Source organism: Nuphar pumila, chromosome 1 (assembly GCF_984573655.1).
Source record: "Nuphar pumila chromosome 1, dmNupPumi1.hap1.1, whole genome shotgun sequence".
Classification (NCBI taxonomy): domain Eukaryota; kingdom Viridiplantae; phylum Streptophyta; class Magnoliopsida; order Nymphaeales; family Nymphaeaceae; genus Nuphar; species Nuphar pumila.
This window is the reverse complement of record NC_143249.1, coordinates 176467131-176490718: the sequence shown is the minus strand read 5'-3', so window position 1 is coordinate 176490718 and position 23588 is coordinate 176467131. Positions and strand designations below refer to the sequence as shown.

Sequence of the window (23588 nt, the reverse complement as noted above, 5' to 3'; positions counted from 1 at the left end):
TAAAATAACTTTACTTAAAACCACCTATTCTCAACACTCCCCCTCAAGCTGGAGCATAGATATCAATCATGCTCAGCTTGTCACAACATTTTAAAAAATTTGGTCTGGCAAGAGGTTTTGTGAACATATCTGCAACTTGGTCTTCCGACTTTAGATATTGGGTAGTGATATGACCCGCTTGAACCATATCCCTTACATAGTGGCAATCAACCTCAATGTGCTTTGTTCTCTCATGAAATACAGGATTGTTCGCTATATATGTTGCAGCTTTGTTATCGCACATCATGGTCATGGGAGAGGAAACCTTCACCTGGAGATCAAGAAGAACAGTACGAACCCACATCAATTCAGCAGCTGTTTGGGCCATAGCCCGATATTCTGATTCTGCACTCGACCTAGAAACCACATTTTGCTTCTTACTTCTCCAAGAGATCAAGTTGTCTCCCAGGAACACACAAAATCCTGTGGTAGATTTTCTATCTACTACAGATCCTGCATAGTCAGCATCAGAATAGGCCACTATATCAAGAGTTCCACCTTTCTTGAACAATAACCCCTTTCCAGGAGAAGATTTTAGATATCTGAGAATCATAATAGCTGCATTCCAGTGTACCTCAGTTGGTTTGTCCATAAACTGACTGACTTTACTTACTGCTAAAGCAATATCAGGTCTGGTCACAGTTACATACAGTAGTTTCCCAACTAGGGAGCGATAGCTTTTGCTATCAACCAGTTTTGACCCTTCTTCAAACAACTGAACTTTATGGTCCATGGGAATATTTGCTGGTTTAGCTCCCAACATTCCTGTTTCCTTTAATAAGTCAAGAACATACTTTCGTTGAGACAAAACCATCCCTTCACTGCTCCTGGCAACTTCTATACCCAGAAAATACCTGAGTGAACCAAGGTCTTTTGTAACAAAGTGTTTTTGAAGATGAGCCTTTGTGGCTTCAATAGCTTTCACATCATCACCTGTAAGAATGATGTCATCCACATATACCACCATAACGACTATGCCAGAGCTAGTTTTCTTTATGAATAGTGTATGATCTGCTACTGACCTATTAAAGCCAAAACCTAACATCACTTCAAACAACTTCTGAAACCATGCACGAGGACTTTGTTTCAAGCCATAAATTGCCTTTTTCAATCTACACACCTTCTGACACTCCCCCTCAACCTCGAATCCTGGAGGTTGTTGCATGTAAACAGTCTCAGATAGGTCCCCATATAGAAATGCATTTTTCACATCTAATTGGTACAGGTTCCAACCATGTTGCACAGCTACTGAGAGAAAAAGACGAATGGTACCCATCCGTGCAACAGGAGAAAAAGTTTCAAAGAAATCAATACCATATGTCTGAGTATACCCTTTGGCTACTAATCTGGCCTTGTACCGTTCAATTGAACCATCAGATTTGTACTTTATCGTATATACCCATTTACATCCAACAATGTCAGCATCTGCTGGGGAATCAACTAGATCCCAAGTATGCTGAGATATTAAGGCATCCATTTCTTCTTGCATAGCCATCTTCCAACGAGTATCAAGCTCTGCCTGCTGATAGTTCGGAGGAATAACTTCAACAGATAAAGCTGAAATAAAAGATTTCAACTGATTTCCAATTCTGGCTTCTGAGACAAAATGAGACATGGGATATAAAGTACATTGTCGTGTCCCCTTTCGTAGAGCAATCGGCCTGTTATCATCATCATGAAGATCAATATTGTCAGTAGAACTTACCTCAGGGGAAGAGGAAGATGGAGGCACTTGCGGAGGTGGATCTCTACGCACATATACCAATGGAGGATTATGAAATCTGGAAGAGGATGAAGTGTGGTTCGGGAATGAGGGCACAAATTCCAAGAGAAAAGGAAGTATAGGTAATGGACATGACTCAGCTGGATCAACCTGCAACGGGGAACCAGTATTAGAGTAATATGGAGTGGATTCCAAGAAAGATACATCCGCACTGACATACTCTCGGCGAGAAGTAGGATCATAACATCGATATCCCTTTTGATTTTTGGGGTAACCAATAAATATGCATTTTGTAGCTTGAGCAGCTAATTTATCACGGTCAGGGCCAAGTTTGTGTACAAAACAAACACATCCAAACACTTTGGGCGAGAGGGAGAAGAGAGGGGTATTTGGTTTTAGGATATGAATTGGAATTTGATCACCCACAGAAGAGGAAGGCATGCGGTTGATCAGATAGCAAGCAATTGTAATTGCATCTCCCTAGTATAACGCAGGAACATTTGATTGGATCATAATGGTCCTGGCAACATCAAGTAGGTGACGATGTTTTCGCTCAGCCACCCCATTTTGTTGAGATGAATAGGCACAGGAAGTTTCTGGTTGGATGCCATTATCTTGGTAAAATTGTAACAAACTTTTTGATTTAAACTCGAGAGCATTATCAGTGCGAACAATCTTGACACTAGATTCAAACTGAGTTTTTATTTCAAGAATTAAAGATTTGATAATATTTGGAACATCAGATCGTTCCTTTATTAAAAACACCCATGATAACTTAGAGAAATCATCAACAATAACTAAATAGTATCGACACTGAGTCCTAGTAGGAATCTTACTAGGACCCCATACATCTGCATGAAGAAGTTCAAAGACTTTATTACTAGACTGACTCTGACTCGAAGGAAACGAACTTCGATGATGCTTGCCCAGCTGACATGCTTCACACTGAAATGATGTGGTGGAGGGAATCTGAGGAAAGACCGAACGAAGCTTTGACAATGAAGGATAACCAAGACGACGATGCCACTGAACAGGACTAAATGAATGTTCCACTGCAGCATGAACAATACCCATTGGATGATGTAAGTAGTAGATTCCTTTTTCTTCATAGCCTCCACCAATCTTCTTCCCCGTCAGCAAATCCTGAAAATGACAACCCATTGGATCAAATATTACTCTACAGTTTTGTTCTTTTACAAGACAACTAACAGAAAGTAAACTTTGAGGAAATTTTGGAGCATGAAGAGCATTTTTCAACTGTAATGAGGAGGATATAGAAATATTTCCCTGACCAACAACCGGGGAGGTACTCCCATCGGCTAATGAGACTCCAAGCTGAGCCTTAATATCCTTTAGATCTGAAAAAGCAAGTGAATTTCCACACAAATGTCTGGATGCACCGGAATCAATAATCCACTTACTGTCAGTCGGATGAAGAAGATTTCCTGTTGAATAGGCAACACCAGCAACAGGAGAGGTAGAACTCAAAGGACGAAGAGCTATCAGTTCATCATATTCAGCACGACTGAGGGTTATACTACTCACTTGCAGAGATATTTTCTTGTGCCTTTGTTGCCTCGAGAGAAGTAGTATTAGCTCTAGGAGCATATGACTTTGATGAAGAGGAGGTTGGTCGGCCTTGCTTATCCCAACAACGATCTTCTAAATGTCCAGATTTTCCACAGAATGTACATTGAAGCTTTCCTCTGCCTCCCACACCTCGTCCGCGACCTCGTCCTCTGATGTTCTGAAGATTTTCACGTCCATAACCATATGAGACAACTAAGGCTGATGACTGAGTCACAGGCTGAGAATGTGGAAGAGATATCGCAAGTCTGCTTAGACGGTTATATGCCTTAGCAAGAGTAGGTACATCCGAACCAGTCAACATTTGGACTTTTGCAACAGAAAATTCTGAAGATAAACCTGTAAGAAACCTAGCAACCATAGTTTGTTCTTGATGATCTTTTTGTTTCGAACAACAGAGAGGTCTATGAGCATTAAGTCTTTCAAACACAGCTTTTACGGAGGCATAGTTCTGGGCCAAGGTTTGATCTCCCTGCTGTAAATTGTATATTTCCTGTTCGACTTGTAGGATACGACTCACATTAGTCTCTTGTGAGTATGTATCTCGAAGATTGTCCCACATCTGTTTGGCTGTATTATAATAAATTAAACCATCTGCAATATGGGGTTCGACACTATTCATAATCCATGACATAACTATGTCATTATCTTCATCCCAGGTAACATATTTTCCCACCTTTTCAGTGGGTTCATTTTCCAACAAGATATGTTTTCTACGATGTCCAGATACCGACATCATAAATGTTCTGGACCACCTGGCATAGTTAGTTTTATTTAGCCTTACAGATGAACCGTACGAAAATGGATTGGCAAATGCCTTATATTCTCCAATATGCTCCAATTTTGAATCACATTTCGAAGTTTCAGCCATACTTCTGGTTAAAGAAAAACTGGACAATGTCCAAACTAAACAGGGGAAACAACCGTGTGTTACACTCACACGCCAACTGAAATTCCAAGAAACACAGGATAATCTCCAAACTAAACAGGGAAAACAACCGTGTGTTACACTCACACGCCAACTGAAATTCCAATCAGCAGTTGTTCACTCACGAACAACAAAAAAAAACCCCACGATAGTAGTGAGCAACAGCCCACAAACAGAAAAATGATTCAGCACTTCAGTGACTCACTACTAACATGACTTCTGCATATGCAGCAGTAATTTTTTTTCTCATAACAGGGGCAGCTCCCCAGACATATACAGTTCGGCACTAAGTCATTCATTTTTTTTTCGAGCAACACCACCGCGTGTTGGATTGCTACCCAAAATAAGCAGGAAGCCACGACCTTTTTCAGTGGAAATTGTACCAACAACAGTCAATCTCCCCACAGCAACTATATCAAAATAACCAAAACAGGGCCCCAACCATATGTAGACTTACCAACAACAATCACATTCTCAACAGATAGTCACGAGACTGACGGCAGGAACTACCACCGAGGCAGTAGGTAGTCACGAAACAATAAAACACGAGGCGACGAACCCACAACAAGCATCCACGAACCCACAACACGACCAAATCTGTCATCAGATCAAAAAAAAAAATTACATCGCTGACCTGATCGCTCTATTGATTTCTTTTACTCATTGGATCGGAGTTTGAGCACGATCACGATGGCCTCCACGATCGTGGGAGCCTTGATCAAACTCGATCACACTCCCACGTAACAGTCGATGAGGCTCCCACGATCACGCTCCCACGATCACGCTCCCACGCCGAGCTTTGATCACACTCGATCACGCTCCCACGATCGGCGATGGCTGTGATACCATGTAGAAATCTGACCCGAGTCCTAGAGAGAGAAGAGAGAGAGAGAGAGAGAGAGAGAGAGAGAGAGAGAGAGAGAGAGAGAGAGACGGCTGCACAGAAAACCTCAAAAAACTTCGATATTAGGGCCTCTCTCTATGTTAAATAGAGAGAGGCTTAAAGACATAATTACAATAAAGCCCCATTCTAAAACTAAATTACAAATAGCATCTTAATGTAAAATAACTTTACTTAAAACCACCTATTCTCAACAGAGGAGAAAACAAAAAAAGTTATTAATAGATACTTAAAGGTCATTTTTGAGATTTTTGTTGCAAATTTAATGCAAAGTAGTTCATGGGTTTTTATTAGCCATAACAAAGTGTAGGTGCATTTATTGAAATATTCTAAAAATTGGTGAATATTTGAATTATTTTGAAGACTTAGATGCCAATTGGAAAATTGCTGTATATATGAGTGAATGTACGTTTGTAACTTTGTATACTATATGATATCCTTTCGCAATGAGGTATGCTTCTAGATCACTGTTAGAGAAGGGGTGTTTTCTTTAAGCACTTTTAGTATGGGCATTTGCTTAATTAACTTAAGATGCAACATAGTGTTCAATATAAACTGCAAACTTTTGGATGGTGGCTGAGAGATTTCTTGAAAACTGGTTTCACATGTATATGACTCACACTGTCTCTTCATGTACTTCAGCATTGAGATCGATGAAACAGTTGTTGGTGGTTCTTTCAGTATGGTTATTTTGGGTCATAGCATAACTTTCGGATATAGAAACCACACGAACATTGTTATGAGGTGAGTATCTTTGTTGAGTTAATCTTTGCACAATCTGTTCTCAGTTTTTATATGTATTTTGCATGTTTTTATTCTTGCCATTTAGTTTCACAAATGATGCTTTAAATTAAAATAGGCTAACTGTTAAGATTGAGTTTCAAATTGAGTGAGCTTTCTAATTGGAATGGGATGTTTTAGTTTTTTTTTGTCTGAATAATAGTTGATAGAACCCCTGTATTTTGAGTCTGGATTTCCATGCCCATTCATTTGGCTTGATGTAACAAGTTTTCTTATCATGATATTATTGTGCATGAACTTGTTTTTTGTGAGAAATTCATGTTGCTGTAGTTAGCATCACCAAATAGTTATTTCAGCTATAAAAGCAGACTGCATTTTGTGTCAGTTTTATGTTGTTGCGGCAACTGAAACTAAGTTACTAAATGGACTGTATATGCAGTAGCTATGTTTTCTATAGGCAATATAGAAAGATGTAAAATAGAGAATATTCAATCTCTTCGACATAAACTAAGTTGTTGCATATGATGGTATATGCAGTAGGAATGCTTTCTATAGCCAATATGGCAAGATTTGTGACAGTAAGGCTCTGTTTGGGAGCTTGGCACTGGAGGGAGTTTGGGAGTTGAAAAAATGGGGGCCTTTTGTTCCTGGAATTGTCGAATGCCTCCTGCAATAGAAGGTATTTGCCAACTTTGTCTTTAGGTGCATATACAAAGGAGTACAAGCCTAAACTACCCGCTCAACTTCCCCAAATGCTCCCTCAACATCTTTTTTCTGAACAACTGCTCTAAGAGGATTTTGACTCGACCCTATTCCAAAACCTCCACTCCAACCCTTATTACTGTGAAACAGAGTAGCTTTTAAACTACATGTTCTCTTGACTTATTTATTCTGTAGCATACGAGACACCTTCCAATATCTACATTCTCTCTTTTATCCATTATTTCCCCTCTTTTTCTTCCGAAACCTTTTTTTATTTATTTATTGTCCCACCTTGATAAAGGAATTTGGAGTCTGTGGTGTTCATTAGAAGATTATTGAACTGAACAGCAATTGGGGCTTGTGGAGTTCATTAGCATGGATAGTCAAAATTTGACCTGGAAACTGATGCATTTCAATTTTGATGTTATTGATAGTCTTATCGTAGGAACTTGTGTGGATCCATTTTGTAGTTTTTGCATTTTAATTTCTGTACCATATGTTGGTAATTTTTACTGTGGTCTGTAGTGTTCTCTATTACCCCATATATAGTGTGAATAAGTCAATAAACTTAGTTCTTTTGTAGGTTAAGTTGCATTAGTTAGAGAGAGCCATGTTTTGTTTGTATAAGCCTGCTACATATATTTCCACAATAACAAGGATGCTTAAAGGTACAGTTCTCCAATGTTTGACTTCTCATACACTATGTTCTTTGTTGGATGCTCAATGGTAGACAACGTGGGGGTTAATGGTTGGCATTGAGATGGTTGAATGATGTGGTGGCCAGTTAGAACTGATTTGCTTCTGTTGGCAAGGATAAATGGGAAACACTTTCTCATTTCATGTCACTGTATTAATAGTGCAATTTCTTGAATATAAGATTATTCCATCATCCATGATTGGTCTTGAATGTTGTTGGAAATCTAATTGCACATTCCTATTTATCATATTTTTGGTTGGAGGTCTTGGTAACATGATATCCATTGGGTTTGGATTTTGGAACGCATGTAACGGATATATGTTTGTGCTTAGTGTAAATATTGTTCAGATCTTTTTTTTGATTTTTGCTTTTCTTTTTCATTCTCCTCCTCCCTTCTTTTCACTATACCCTTTTGTTTGGGTAAATATGCATGTCTTTGGTACTTATTTGCAGCGTTTAAATAAGGTTTCCTGTTGCTTCATCTACTATCTCATTTTCTTGTTTGACATTCACAGAGTTGCATCAACATACTTTAAAGATACTGATCCATCAGTTTTAGTTAATGCTCACTTTGATGGCCCACTTGGTTCCCCTGGTGCTGGTGATTGTGCATCTTGTGTTGGTAGGTTGAGGGATAAATAAGTTGTCTAGATCTTGGTTCTTGATTTTGCTTCATTCGGTCATGTTCTTGCTGAATGGTGGGGAAAATGACTTCTTTTTGTAGCTTCATTGCTGGAACTAGCACGGCTAATTGTTGATTCAAGTTGGATTCCACCTAAACCTATTATTTTTCTTTTTAATGGTGCTGAGGAACTTTTTCTTTTGGTAAGAGAGATGCATATCAGAGTCCCCATAAGCAACTGATGTTTTTTTGTTTTTTTCAATTTTAATGGAATTACGAATCCAATTTTAAGATGCAAACTTTATGTTGTGGAGTGAGACTCTCTCTCTCTCTCTCTGATGTTCAAATGAATACATATTAGAAACTTTTAAGGCATCTATCACTTAGCTTGGAAGAGAAACAATTGGTTCCATGTATGCTTTATTCAGCACACAAAGTTTCTTAGTCAAATTGTTTTGTTGTTTAGACAAATGCATACTCTTTTCTTACACATTATTTAATTCAAATATAGGGTTCTCATGGTTTCACAAAGACCCACAAATGGCGCAATTCAGTAGGAGCTTTTGTTAATATTGAAGCATCTGGTACTGGCGGGTTTGGTATGTTCATGGTTTTTTATGTAAATTTTTGTTGTGTAAGATATATTTTGCTGTAAAATTTCTCCTTTTAACATTGTAAATGTTCAGAATGCTTCTTTCTTTATATCACGAGGGAGCTGCAAGATTTTGGTCGTTTGAATATATGAAACTAGTTCATGACTTGGCATTACCCTGGCTGGATAATGGTAGTTGTCTATCAAACCAGTGTTTGCATTGAATTTCAACTAACCAAAAAAGAATTAAGAAACTCAACTCTACTTAGGAAGTTAGGATGGCTTAGACATATTTTTTCAACACATTGAGTTTTTATGCTTCTAATAATATCAGTGGATTATGACTTTTAAGCTAAGATATTATAGAATGTGATGGTTTGTCTTTTTGTGAACCATGTAATGATCAAACAAGGTGCAGTTATGCCTATGGTGGCGACCTGGTGTAGGTCTATGTCACCTGGGCACGGGTATGGGTGCGGTTATGGGTACAGGTATGGGTGTGGAGGGTACAACACGACAATTCCAAAAAATGTAGGTACGGGGACCTGGCTATATATATATATATTAAATATCACATAAATACGAAATAAACTGAATATAATCTAAATATATATGCTATATCTAAAATATATATTATATACTGAAAATATAAAGTTATAAACTGAAAATATATTTATAAATTAAATACAAACTTGTATGTACGGAGGGTAAAACGATGTGTCCGGGTGTCGACGCCTGTCGACACAGGTACGGAGGGCAAAATGGAGTGTCCAGGTCAGAGTTACCAGTCGAGGAAGCGGGAGCGGGAAGCGGGAAGCGATACGGGAAGCGGGATCGGGAAGCGAGGCACTTTTAAAATTTTAGGAAGCGGGAAGCGTGGGACTACTTATACCATGTAATAAACCCAAATATTAAAACAATTTTTTTTTGAACTTCAAAGTACCACTGCGTGAGGACTCAGATCCCTACCAGTCATACAACTATACCATTAGATTTCGTGCAACTTCCATATGAAATAAGAAAGATGACCAAATAAACTCAGTTAAAACACAAAATGTGAAATGCTTCTCAACCAATATATTGTTCTTTTCTTTCATTGGACTCACATAAAAATATAAATCACCATCGTATTGATAACACAAAAGATAAATACCACCATGTTATTGCAACAGGAAAATGAAATAAATAGTCTCTAACAATCCCCTATTCCCTAAATGTACCTTCTAGAGAGAATAAAGGGATCAAACCTGCAACACAAACCTCTACTCACGAGTTGAACCTCACACAGGTCAGACACCAGCCCTATATCACTTGAAAACTCTTCATCAACGCGAAATACGGGCCCACCATTTGGGGGAAACAATTTGGATGGGTCGAAACAGGTCTAAAGTCTAAACTCATTGACTGATCTTATTTCCCCACCCTCACTTGAAAACTCTTCATCAACGCGAAATACGGGCCCACCATTTGGGGGAAACAATTTGGATGGGTCGAAACAGGTCTAAAGTCTAAACTCATTGACTGACCTTATTTCCCCACCTTAACGCCCTCTGAGTAGCCACACAAATCTCAGATTTCCAGAAAGTGCACCAAAATAAAATTAAGTTAGACAATGATGTCCCAAACCCTAGGTAGAGAATCCGATCTCCAAGGACCAAAACTTTCAGAAAATAAAACTGATAAGCTTTCCATTTTCAGAAGATCAAGGTTACGGTTACAAGGCAACAGTAAGTTATAAGCAACCCAATAAATAATGATAAACATAGATAGAATAAATTGTTTCCAACAGAATGCACATGAATAAGCAATTCTGCAGAATCGACAAAGAGTGTAAAACATATTCCCATTTCGTCATGCTATTCATAACCTAAATGTCATATTGTATGACTGCAGAAGGATTGCTTGTTCCCTGGAAACGAAAGGGAGAACAGAGATGGAGGGAAGAGATGGAAAGAGAGAGGTCGTGGGAGATATAGAGAGAAGAGATGGAGAGAGATGGAGGGAAGAGATGGAAAGAGAGAGGTCGTGGGAGATACAGAGAGAAGAGATGGAGAGAGGAGAGTACGTACCTGAATGGATTCATCGCCGTGGAGGTCACCGGATGTCGGTGAAGGTCGCTGGATTCTGGGTTCCGCCGATCGGTTGCCAGAGAGAGGAGAGAAGAAGGGAGGAGACTCGGATTGAGCTGCGTGAAAAAACCCTAAAGCCCTTTCGGGTTTTGTTTTCACGGGTTTTTCAAAATCTCTTTTTTGCCCTTTTTAAAAAACTCGTTCTTTTAATTTTTTGTGGAAAAAAGTTAAAAAAAAGACAAATATGTAAATTCGCCCCTTCGTACCTCTTTAATGGGGTACGCGCACCCCATTAAAGGGGTACGCGCACCCCATTAAAGGGGTAAGCGCTTCCCATTTGAAATGTGCGCTTCCCCATGCGTTTCGGAAGCGCGACGTTTTGCGCTTCCGAAGCACGTATCGGGGAAGCGCGCTTCCCCTTCTATAGGGGCGCTTCCGGTAACTTTGGTCCGGGTACCATAGGTGTAGGTAGTGGGTCCCATGTTGGATGTACAAATTTGATCCCCATATTTTCTTATTGGAGGGGGTTTATGGTTATTGCTTGGGAATATGCTCACATATGTTCATGTGGTTATGCTTAGAGTGAGGTATTTGAAATGTGGGCTTTGTATGAAATATACCATGCCATTGTTGCAAAAGCAAAGAACGATAACTATTTAGTTGAGAAAATTCCATATTATCATGGTCTTGGACCATATAGGATCTATATCTGATGAGGTATATAGAGAAAAATAATATATACCTAAACTGCTTTTAGGGATACAATGACTCCTTTAGAGTAAGATAAATGAAAAAATTGCCTCTTAAGCCTATGTATGGTCGAAGGAAGAAAAGTATATAATTATATATCAACTTCCATATATATATATTTATAAATAGAGCGTGTCTTACTGCACTCACAGATTAGCACTATCTAACCTAGCATATGTAGAAGTGAGATGGTGCTTTCCAAGAGCTTCTATCAAACATAACAATCTACATGTCTTGGCCTGCTATGAGATTTTGGTGGTTTGCTAATGGGAATAGCATTCCAAGCATCCAATGCATGGTAGTTGGTTGAAAATATGTTTGAATCTCACTCAAGTTATCACATTGCATGGCAGTTGGTAAAAAATGATTAACCTATATAATCAGTTAGGATAGCACCCAAAGTGTCACAATGCATAGAAATTGGTTGAAAGTGAAGCAAGAAATCATTATATATATATATATATATGTATATATATATATGCATCTTGACCCTGGCTAGGCCTGGTGATGATTCAGGGTCAGACCTGGTTGAACAATGTCTTGTTGAACATGGGCCCAAGTTAGATCTTTTCACGGCTGTCACACAAATACACCATAGTACCTGCCGTAACCGCGACACGGGTACTGGTACCAGACTCAGTGCGGGTATGCCCTGGGTCAGGTTCCACCCTGATCCGGGTTGGGTTCAACCCATACCTGACCCAAAACTCTTATTTTTAAGGTTTTTGACCTTGGTCAAATGAAGGTCAAAGGGGTGGGTCCATTTTGGTCCCACCCTCACCACGATAACACACAACCCCCCTCTCTCTCTCTAGTATCGTTTCGCTCTCTCTCGATTCTCCCTCTCGTCTTACCGCCCTCTTTGGTTTCGTTTTCCCTCCTCTCTTGATTTTCCTCTCTCTGGTCTTGTTTCCCTCCTCTATCTCTGGTTTCATCCAACAAAGACCCGTCCCAAAAAAAGCTAGAAGAATAAGAGGAGGAAGAGAGAAAGAAGGAAGAAGGAAGAAGAAGGTGAGAGAGAGAGGCTATGTGAAGTACTTGTTCCGCTTCTTTCTTCTTCTTCTCTTCATATTTCGGGCTCCTCTTTCTCCTTCGGTTTCAGAGAGAGAGAGAGAGAGAGAGAGAGAGAGAGAGAGAGAGAGAGAGAGAGAGAGATGGGTTCATTGCCCTCTCCCCCTCTTCTTTTTTTATACCCCACCCCCTTTTTATTTTTTAAAATATTATCATTTTACCTTTCCTCCCCTTCTTTATTGAAAATATCAGCTAAACCTTTCCTTTATAAAAAATATCAGTCTACTTCTCATATTTATAGAAAACATCAATAAAATTAATTTTTTATGTTTACAAACATGGATCTTGGATTGAATCCCATAAAACCATTTCTCCCACATACACTCTCTCTCTCTATGTATATATAGCCGTGTCCTCGTACCCACACTTTTTGAAAGTGCCGTATTGTACCCTCCGCACCCGTACTCGTACCCATGTGACATAGCTTCACTGAGAAGGTTTAGTGTGGCTCATTGGTATCAACCCTGTCCAAGTTCAGTTCTGGAAATGGCAATGAACTTAGGTCTGGTTGAGTCTATTGTATCTATACATAGCTATGCCACAATGACACCAAAACATGGGCATATCACGCATGACACCGTGCCACATGGTGTACAACGCCATGTACGTTATGACACACGCCCATGACTCATGTCATATACTTTGACTACATATGACCATTTAAAATTCAAATACTGTTGTAGGTGTATGAGTTGAGAGAGAGAGGTCGTTTATCACATATTATAATAAAATGAGAGAACTCTCATCTCATTTATTAAACTTTACAAAGTGCCCTTATAACTGGGCAATATAAAATATTTTATAGTAACCATATTGTATTAATATTTGATAAAAAATTATTCTCATAAGACAAGAGATAAAAGCTTTTTAAGTTTAAATAAATAAATTATATATATATATATATATATATATATATATATATATATATATATATATATATATATATATATATATATATATATATGCACACACTTGTGCATCTTGCTGTCGTACTTTTCAAAATTTTGTCCAAGCAGTATCACGTTTACACAGACATACTTGTCTTTATGACATAGATACATAGGACCTGCATGTTATTGGAACAGATTGGTTTTTTATCCAGTAAGTTCTGATTTTGGCAGGATCATATTAGGGGAATACTGTTAAAATATGTTATATATATATATATATGGATTATGACACATACACATATGATTTACATATATATGTCTATGTGTCATAATCTCTCTCTCTCTCTCTATATATATATATATATATATATATATTCTCCCTTTGTAATACCCACTAGGGGTAAAGTAGTCATTTTACTATTTCACACAATGTATTTGTTTACTTTCTTTTCTTTTTCCTTTTTCCGTTTTTTTTTTCACCTTGGGAAGGCCCCCCTTAAGGGACGTTGGAGCTTCCAACGGTCACATTTATGACCATTGGAAGGGCTCCAACGTCCCTTAGGAGCCCTTCCGAGGGCCCTCTCTTTTGCCTATAAATAAAGGGGTTCTCCCCCATGTAATGTATGCTTCCTTTGAAGCCTCTCTTGAGTGAAATATATTTTTTCCCTCTTCTCTTGTGTGTTTTGCCACTTTTGTGGTTTGGTGTAATCTTGCTCATTAGTGGCTACTTGTGTATGTGCGTGCTTTCTTATTTGCCCTTGGAGATATCACTTTTTCTTATTCGGCACTTCATTACATGATATCAAAGCCTTGGTTGTGAAAGCTTCATCGGATCCTCTTTTGTCAAGTAATATCTCTCCTCTCTCTTGCTTTCAAACTATTTTTCTATAAATGGCCGACAAAGATGCCAAAATTGACCTCTCATTCAAATTGAATGGGACCAATTATCGTATGTGGGCGGCCGTTATGGAAAATAACCTCAAAAGTAAAAAGCTTTGGGGTTATGTGTGTGGAACCATTCCGGAACCACAATTGAAATTAACCAAGTTTGAAGGCAATGAGGAAAAAGCATTGAATGAAGAAGAAAAAGAGAAAGCCATTCTTGACTTCTCTTCAAAAATGGAAGATTGGGAAAGTGAGCATGCTAAAATTTTAGCATGGTTCATGAATAATGTTGAATTAAAAATTTGTGCAAATCTAGCAAAGTTCAAGAAGGCCAATGAAGCTTGGTTCTTTATGAAAGGCATGTACACTCAAAGAGACCTTGCTAGACACTTCTTCCTACAAGAAAAAGTAAGAGAAACCAAGCAAGGTGATGTGAGTATTAGGGACTATTATAGTGCTCTATCTTCTTTATGGGATGAACTTGTTTTTCTCAAACCGCAATGAGAAGGTAGTGCTATTGCCATGAGGCAAGAGCAAATGAAAAAAGAAAGATTTTTTCAATTTATTCATGGGCTTCGTCCCGAATTTGAGCAACTAAGATGATCCCTCATTCATAGGGCTTCTACTCTTTTAAGTGACATTTTGGTCGATTTATGTCAAGAAGAGACTCGTTTGGCCTTGAAAAAAGATGTTGATGAAGTTCATGCCGTGTCTAGACCCGACAACAATGTAAGATCATATAAACCACCCCATTTTTCAAAATATAATGGTGGTGGAGAAAGAAAAATTATTTGTCATAATTGTAATGAAGCGGGCCATATTCGTTCGGATTGCCCCAAGTTCAAGAAGAAGGTGGCTTCCGTTGGGGAAATTCCTCCAAACACAAATGAAGATTCAAAGAAGGATGGAGACATAAAGGAGTCCATTGCTCATCTTACTGAAACTCTACAACAATTCATAAAGATGAATTCCTCTGCATCATCCTCTGCACCTTTCACTTTCGGTGCCGCCATCTCGTCCTTTCCAGGTATGACCTCTTGGATTCTTGACTCGGGTGCCTCCTTTCATATGACTCCGAATGCATCACTTTTGTCAAAACCAAGTCTTATTAAATTCAAATCATATGTTTCCATCGCCGATGGAACATCTTTAGATGTTGAAGGCATTGGAAACCTTGAGAAAACTTATGATCAAAACAAAGAATTTTTTGTTCCCAAAATTTGAATTATTCCAAAACTTACCTAAATCTTTTTTCGATTTCTCAAATTACCGATTTTGAATGTAATGTCTCTTTTTTACCTACCCATTGCTATGTGCAGGATCTCCGGTCCGGGAAGCGGATTGGGCAAGGCCATAGAAGAGGGGATCTTTATTATATGGATTTTTTGTCTTTGCCATCCAAATCTTTTTGTAATCATGTTCAATCTAAAGATATTGAGACTTGGCACTAGAGGCTTGGACATCCTAGTATCTTTAAGTTGTATCTCTTTCCTTTTTTGGAAAAATTTTGTAGTATAAATACATTTACATGCAATGATTATATTCTTGGAAAAATTCATTCGCTTCCGTATTCACATAGTAATTTTGTGTCAAAAAGACCTTTTGAACTTGTACATTCCGATGTATGGGGGCCGACACCCGTTATGTCCAAAGGAGGATATTCTTACTACGTTGTTTTTATTGATGACTTTACTAGATATACATGGGTATATATTATTAAAAACAAATCCGATGTCTTCACTAATTTTAAAGAATTCCATGTTCTTATTCAAATTAATTTCAAAACAATATAGCCATAGTTAGATCCGATTCTGGAGGTGAGTACATGTCCAAAGAATTTCAAAATTACCTCAACTTAAATGGAATTCTACACCAACAATCTTGTCATAAGACTCCGCAAAAAAAATGGTCTTGCGGAAAGAAAACATAGACATTTAATTGAAACTACAAGAACACTTCTTATCTCTAAAAATGTTCCTAAAAATCTTTGGGCCGAAACTCTTCTTACCGCAACATATCTTATAAATCGTATGCCCTTTTCTTTAAAAAATGTATCACCCTTTGAAAAATTATTCAAAATTACTCCAGATTTTAATAGACTAAGGATCTTTGGATGTAAATGCTTTGTGCTTGTTCAAGGACAAGACAAATTATCACCAAAAGCTCTTGAATGTGTGTTCATTGGCTATGGTGAAAATAAAAAAAGGCTATAGGTGCTATGATATACAAAACAATAAACTCATATATTAAGAAATGTAAACTTTCTTGAAGAACAAAATGGTTTTGATATTCACACATCTAAAGAAGACATTGATTATTCATTCTTATTTGACTTAGCTCCTAGAACTAAGTCCCAAGATGCAATTGTTTGCCATAATTCTTGTGATGACATTTTACATCACAATGATATGCCACAACATGGTGATGATTCTCAAAATGAGAACCTTAATGATATTAATGTATATACCCGACGGCTAGGAAATGAACATCAATCTGCCCTTGAAAGATATTCCCAAGACTTCTCTTTAGAATAACCTGTTGAAGACAATCAACTTAGGAGATCCTCTCGTAATAGTAGTCCACCACAAAAATTTGTGTCCTATGAATCTTTTTCACTTAACTATAGGACTTGTCTCATGTTGATACACTCCCATCATGAGCCCACCTCATTTAAAGAAGCGAAGGATCATCCACATTGGATTGAAGCTATGAAAATTGAATTAGAAGCTCTTAACAAAGCCCAAACTTGGAGCATTATTCGCCAACCCTTTGAAAAAAAGGCAATTGGGTGTAGATGGGTATATAAAGTCAAAACCAAATGCGATGGATCTCTAGAAAGATACAAAGCTCGGTTGGTTGCAAAAGGCTACACCCAAAAATATGAGATTGATTATGAAGAAACATTTGTCCCAGTAGCTAGAATGACTAGTGTGTGAATAGTAATTGCCTTAGCTTTTATTAAACAATGGCCTATATATATATCAACTTGATGTTAAAAATGCTTTTTTAAATGAAACTCTATGTGAAGAAGTCCTTATGGATTCTCCGCCAGGTCTTGAAATTGGCCAAGAGAATATCCTAAAGTTAAACAAAGCTCTCTATGGTCTTAAACAAGCACCAAAAGCGTGGTATGATCTCTTTAGCAAAGTAGTTCTCGATAATGGTTTTTCTTCTTATTATACTGATACTGCTTTGTTTGTTAAAAACTCTGATAAATACAACAACAACAACAACTACGCCTTCATCCCAAAACAATTGGGGTCAGCGATATGAACCAAAAAAGAAATTCATTTTGGGTCTTCCACATGAATCCTTTTCCTCCAATCATTTCTATCCAATGCCATGTCCTCGGTGAGGTTCAAAGCATTCATATCCTTTCCTATCATCTCCATCCAAGTCTTCCTAGGCCTACCCCGACCTCTTTTAACTAATATATTTTCCCATTTCTCCAACCTTCTAACTGGAGCATCATTAGGCCTTCGCCGAATATGTCCAAACCACCGTAAACGATTCTCTCGCATCTTATTTTCAATGGGTGCAACACCTACCTTCTTACGTATCTCTTCGTTCCGAATCTTATCTTTTATTGTATTTCCACACATCCATCTAAGCATCCGCATCTCAGCTACACTCATTTTTTGAATATGATGTCTCTTGGCAGCCCAACATTCCGTACCATATAGTAAAGCGGGTCTAATAGTCGTCCTATAAAACTTTCCCTTCAACCGCAATGGCATTCTACGATCGCACAGCACTCCAGTAGCACTTTTCCATTTCATCCACCCAACCTTTATCTTATGATTTACATCTCCATCAATTTCTCCATACTTTTGAATGATGGATCCCAAATATTTGAAATAATCATTCACCGGTATATCTTGCTCACCAAGCTTCACTACACTCCCATCACTACTTCGTTGCTTACTAAACCGACATTCCATATATTCAGTCTTACTCTTACTCAACTTAAAACCTCTAGCTTCCAATGTCTGTCTCCATAATTCTAACTTAGCATTAACCCCAGCTCTAGACTCATCAATCAAAACAATATCATCAGCAAACAACATACACCACGGTACATTTTCTTGAATTGATCTCGTAAGCTCATCCATCACTATCGCAAATAGGAAAGGGCTAAAAGCAGATCCTTGATGTAACCCAACCGTTATCGGAAAATTGGTTGACACCCCTCCACAAGTGCGGACATTGGTTACTACTCCTTCATACATATCTTTAATTATACTAATGTACTTGAGAGAAACACCTTTCTTCATCATTGTCCACCAGAGAACGTCCCTAGGTACTCTATCGTATGCCTTCTCTAAATCAATAAAAACCATATGCAAATCTGTGTTCCTCTCTCTATATCTTTCAATAAGTTGTCTAAGAAGATGTATAGCTTCCATAGTTGATCTTCCAGGCATAAAACCAAATTGATTCTCCGATATCATGACAACCTTCCTCAACCTAGACTCAATCACCCTCTCCCAAAGTTTCATAGTATGACTCATGAGTTTTATACCACGATAGTTTGTGCAATCTTGTATATCACCCTTATTCTTATATAAAGGCACCAAAATACTCTTCCTCCACTCATTAGGCATCTTATTTGTTCGCCAAATCAAGTTAAAAAGATTTGTCAACCATTCTAAACCTTACTCTCCCAAGCATTTCCAAGCCTCGATAGGTATACCATCTGGGCCAACTGCCCTTCTTGATTTCATTTTCTTTAAAGCCTCTGCAATTTCTTTCTTTTGAATCTTGCGCATGAAGTCACGATTTATCTCATGAAAAGGAATGGAGAAGTCTCCAAGATCTTGAGCATGACTATCATTAAATAGCTTATCAAAATAATCTTTCTATCTCTCCTTAATCTCCTCATCTTTGACTAAAACCCTTTGCGTTTCATCTTTGATACATCTAACCATACCCAAATCCTTCAATTTCCTATCTCTCATCTTTGCAAGCCTATAAATATCCTTCTCGCCTTCTTTGGTATCCAACTTGTCATAAACCTCCTTATATACCTTAGCCCTCGCGTTTCGAACAACTTTTTTAGCTTCCTTCTTTGCTATCATATACTTCTCCAAATTCTCATTATCACGACTCTTACTTAGATTTCTATAACACTCTTTTTTAACCTTAATAGCTAATTTGACATCCTCATTCCACCATGATGTATCCTTACCTAGTGGTGCACCGCCTTTAGACTCACCCAATACCTCCTTAGCTACTTTTCTCATACCACCCGCTATCTTATTCCACATTGATTCTGAATCCTTCTCGAGACACCAATCAACTTCCTTAACTACCTGCTCTACAAACATTCCTTGTTTAGCTCCTTTCAGTGCCCACCACTTAATTCTAGGATCTATCCTATGTCTATCCCTTTTGCGGCATTGTCTAATTCTAAGATCTAAAATTAAGACTCTATGTTGTGTAGCTACACTTTCTCCTGGTATAACCTTACAATCGATGCAACAACCCCTATCTCTCTTTCTAAGTAGGAAAAAATCTATCTGACTCGTATTAACCCCACTTTTAAATGTTACTAGGTGAGACTCCCTCTTCCTAAACCAGGTGTTTGCTAAGATCATATCATAGGACAAACAAAAATCTAAAATCCTTTCTCCACTTTCATTTCTTTCTCCTATACCATAGCCTCCATGGATATTCTCAAATCCATCCCTACTAATGCCTACATGTCCATTAAGGTCACCGCCGATGAAAAGCTTTTCTCCATAAGATGTCTCTTGTACTACTCCATCTAAATCTTCCCAAAATTGATGCTTAATGGAATCATCTAAACCTACTTGAGGTGCATAAACACTAATAATATTAATAATATCCGTACCTAATACTAATTTAATATATAACAATTTTGTTACTATATGTGGATGACATGATCATCATAGGAAATGATAAAAAGGGTATTGAATTTATTAAAAATGTTAAATTTTTTTTTTTGATATGTCTGACCTTGGTTTTCTAAGGTACTTTTTAGGAATTGAAGTTGCATACTCCCCCAAGGGGTATGTCCTCTCTCAAATGAAGCTTGCCTTTGACATTATTGCTCGGTCTGGGCTAACCGATGACAAGAAGGTGGATACTCCAGAAGTGCTCAACGCCAAGATGAGAGCCAGTGATGACACTCCTTTAGCAGATCCCACTCCTTATCATCAGTTAATTGGGTCACTAACATATTTATCTATCATCAGGCCCGATATTTCTCATGCGGTTCATAGTGCAAGCCAATTTCAGATTGCACCTTCTACCATTCACATGGCCGCAGTCATAAGAATTATTAGATAGTTGAAAAACACCATAACTAAAGGATTATTCTTACCCTCCTCTTCACCTCTTACTTTACTTGCTTATACTGACTCTGATTGGGGGGTAACCCCGATGATCGTATTTCCACAACAGGTTATTGTGTGTTTCTTGGAGAGTCACTTATTTCATGGAGGTGTAAGAAGCAACAAAAAATATCTATCTCTTCTACCGAAGCGGAGTATCGTGCGATGACCACTACCACCACTGAGATTGTATGGTTAAGAAGTTTGCTTAAGGATATGGGCGTCTCATTCTCAACTCATTCGAAGCTGTGTTGCGACAACAAAAGTTCTATCTACATTGCCAGCAATCACACCTTTCATGAACGAATAAAGCACATTGAGATGGACTGTCATTATGTTCGTGATGAGTTCCTACGGGGCACCATTCAACTTCCATATATTCCTACCGAATACCAATTGGCGAACTTCTTTACCAAAGCTTTGCCATCGCCTCGTTTTTACTTTCTCCTTAGCAAACTCTTGGCGATCTCCCCGTGTGTTTGAGGGGGGGGTGATAAAATATGTTACATATATGGATTATGACATATACACATATATGATCTACATATATATGTCTATGTGTCATAATATATATATATGTATGTATTCCCTTTGTAATACCCACTAGGGGTAAAGTAGTCATTTTACTATTTTACGCACAATGTATTTTTTTACTTTCTTTTCTTCTTTTCTTTTTCCTTTTTCCTTTTTTTCACCTTGGGAAGGCCCCCCTTAAGGGACGTTGGAGCTTCCAATGGTCACATTTATGGCCATTGGAAGGGCTCCAACGTCCCTTAGGAGCCCTTCCAAGGGCCTTCTCTTTTGCCTATAAATAAAGGGGTTCTTCCCTATGCAATGTGTGCTTTCTTTGAAGCCTCTCTTGAGTGGAATATATTTTTTCCTCTTCTCTTGTGTGTTTTGCCACTTTTGTGGTTTGGTGTAATCTTGCCCATTAGTGGCTACTTGTGTATGTGCGTGCTTTCTTATTTGCCCTTGGAGATATCACTTTTTCTTATTCAGCACTTCATTACAAATACAACATACTCTAACCCTGGGAACTGGGTGCTTGGGCATCGACTTCTTTTTTATTTGGTAGATAACAAGCTAAGTGTCTGCCTTCTTTCTTTTTGAAATACATAACTAATATATTCTCCCCATAAATCTGAGCGAAGGATTCTAACCTTAGCAGAAAACTAAGTCTCAATCATAGCACAAAACTTCTTAAAGATCTCAAATATCTCACTTATGTTATTCATAAAGTAAATCCAAGTAAATCGTGTATAATCATCGATAAAAGTGACAAAATAGGCATAACCACCCTTCCACAAAACTGATGAGGGACCGAACAATATCAAAGGCTCTACCTGACTCTATCTCTTTAGATTCAAAGGGCAAAGCATGACTTTTGCTAGCCTACAATTCTCACACTCCTTCACATGATCTGAAACAAAGACTTTAGACCCACCAAAGCTATTGGAAGAAACAAGATAATGAAGTCTAGAACTAGAAATATGACCAAACTGCTGATGCCACAACATAGACTCATTCAAAACTGCTGCTCCTAAGCCACTTCCAAGCCTCTTTTGAGAATTCAAATCTAATGAATCTAGGTAAATACAAGTCCCCTCTTCTATGGTCAATCCCAATCCTCCTTATCGAAAGTTGATCATGCACAACACAATCCATAGGAGAAAAGATTACATTGCATTTATGTTTAGTATTTTGGCCAACATAAATAAGATTCATAGCTAAAGAAGGGACATAAAAAACTTGAGAGATGTTCAAGTTGCTCCCATGAAAAAAGGTGGGAGTGATAGATCCAACTTTTGAAACTCACATAGCGGATCCATCTGCAATGCAAAATGATCCACTGCAATGATAACAATTGGTTAAAAACTTAGAATAGACTATTGCACAGTCATATAACATGATGCACCTGAGTTTGTTAACCATCCCAAGGAACTATTCGAAGAACCAACAAAAGCAATACCAAAAGTGATAGACAAAATAGAAGAAGAAGAAACTGAAACATCAGTCTGAGCCAGAAGATGCTGAATCTTCTCTAAAGCATTTGATTGGGCAGCAAACGAAGAATCTGAAAAGCTTCCTATTAGAAGGAATAGGATGTGCATTGGTCACAAGGGGTAAAGTATCCTTTTGTCTCAAGGCCCTAACTTCCTTGCAGACTCAGCCTAATAGTCCTTTATGCTGACCAACCTCCAAACTACAAGGTAATGACTACACTAAAAAAAGAGCAACTAGCACAACAACCAGACACCAAACAAGAACCACAATATGTAGTTCACACCACAATTTCTACAAGAAGACGCCCACAACTCCTCAAGGATGCACAAAAGTACAAAACACAACAAGAACGATGATGAAAATATTGTATACAACAACACTTCAAGTAACTATCTCAACCGATACCACAATACCCAAGTGCACAAAAAACAATATCAAAATAGGCCTATCGATGTCACAAAAGTTGCTCAAATTCAGCCCAACAACCACATCCAATGCCAAAACTCAGTCACAAAGAGAAACACATGGCAATCTTTTTGCAGGTATTCTTGGTAGTCCCCATGGTTGGTTGATAAACTCAGGGGCATCCTGTCATATAACAAACCATGAGTCCATTCTAACCAATTGTCATCCCTGCAGTGGTGTCTTTCGTACTGCTGATGGGTCTTCCATGTCCATTTATAAATTTGGTAGTCTTTTTTAGCTTTTTTCCTGGAAGCAATCTTAATATCTCATGAGTTTATCATGTCCCACCCTTAGACATGAATTTTATTTTTGTTGCCCAAATAACCAAATTTAGCTCTAATGTTATCTTCTCTCCTATTGACTGTTTTGTGCAAAATCAACTATCAAGGAGGAGGATTGAATTTGGCCTTAAGAAGGGTGACCTGTATTATCTGGATTGGTTGGATATGAGCAATCGAAGGAGGTGTGAAGTTGATCTAAGAGAAGCTAGTCTGGATGAGTCATTTTTGTGGCATGAGAGACTTTGACATATCTCCAGCTCTAGGTTGCAGTACTTAGTTAACTCG

At 38.1% G+C, this 23588-nt stretch overlaps 1 protein-coding gene across 5 annotated transcripts in view; it reads left to right on the top strand.

Moving 5' to 3' along the window:
• Positions 1–23588, top strand: part of LOC149851374 (uncharacterized) — an 86337-nt gene that overhangs the window by 5294 nt on the left and 57455 nt on the right. For all 5 annotated transcript variants that reach the window (XM_090000429.1, XM_090000438.1, XM_090000446.1 and 2 more), the window contains exons 3-6: positions 5821–5922; positions 7834–7940; positions 8043–8143; positions 8452–8539. In XM_090000429.1, coding sequence (XP_089856555.1) covers positions 5821–5922; positions 7834–7940; positions 8043–8143; positions 8452–8539 — 398 coding nt within the window. The remainder of the gene's footprint in view (positions 1–5820; positions 5923–7833; positions 7941–8042; positions 8144–8451; positions 8540–23588) is intronic.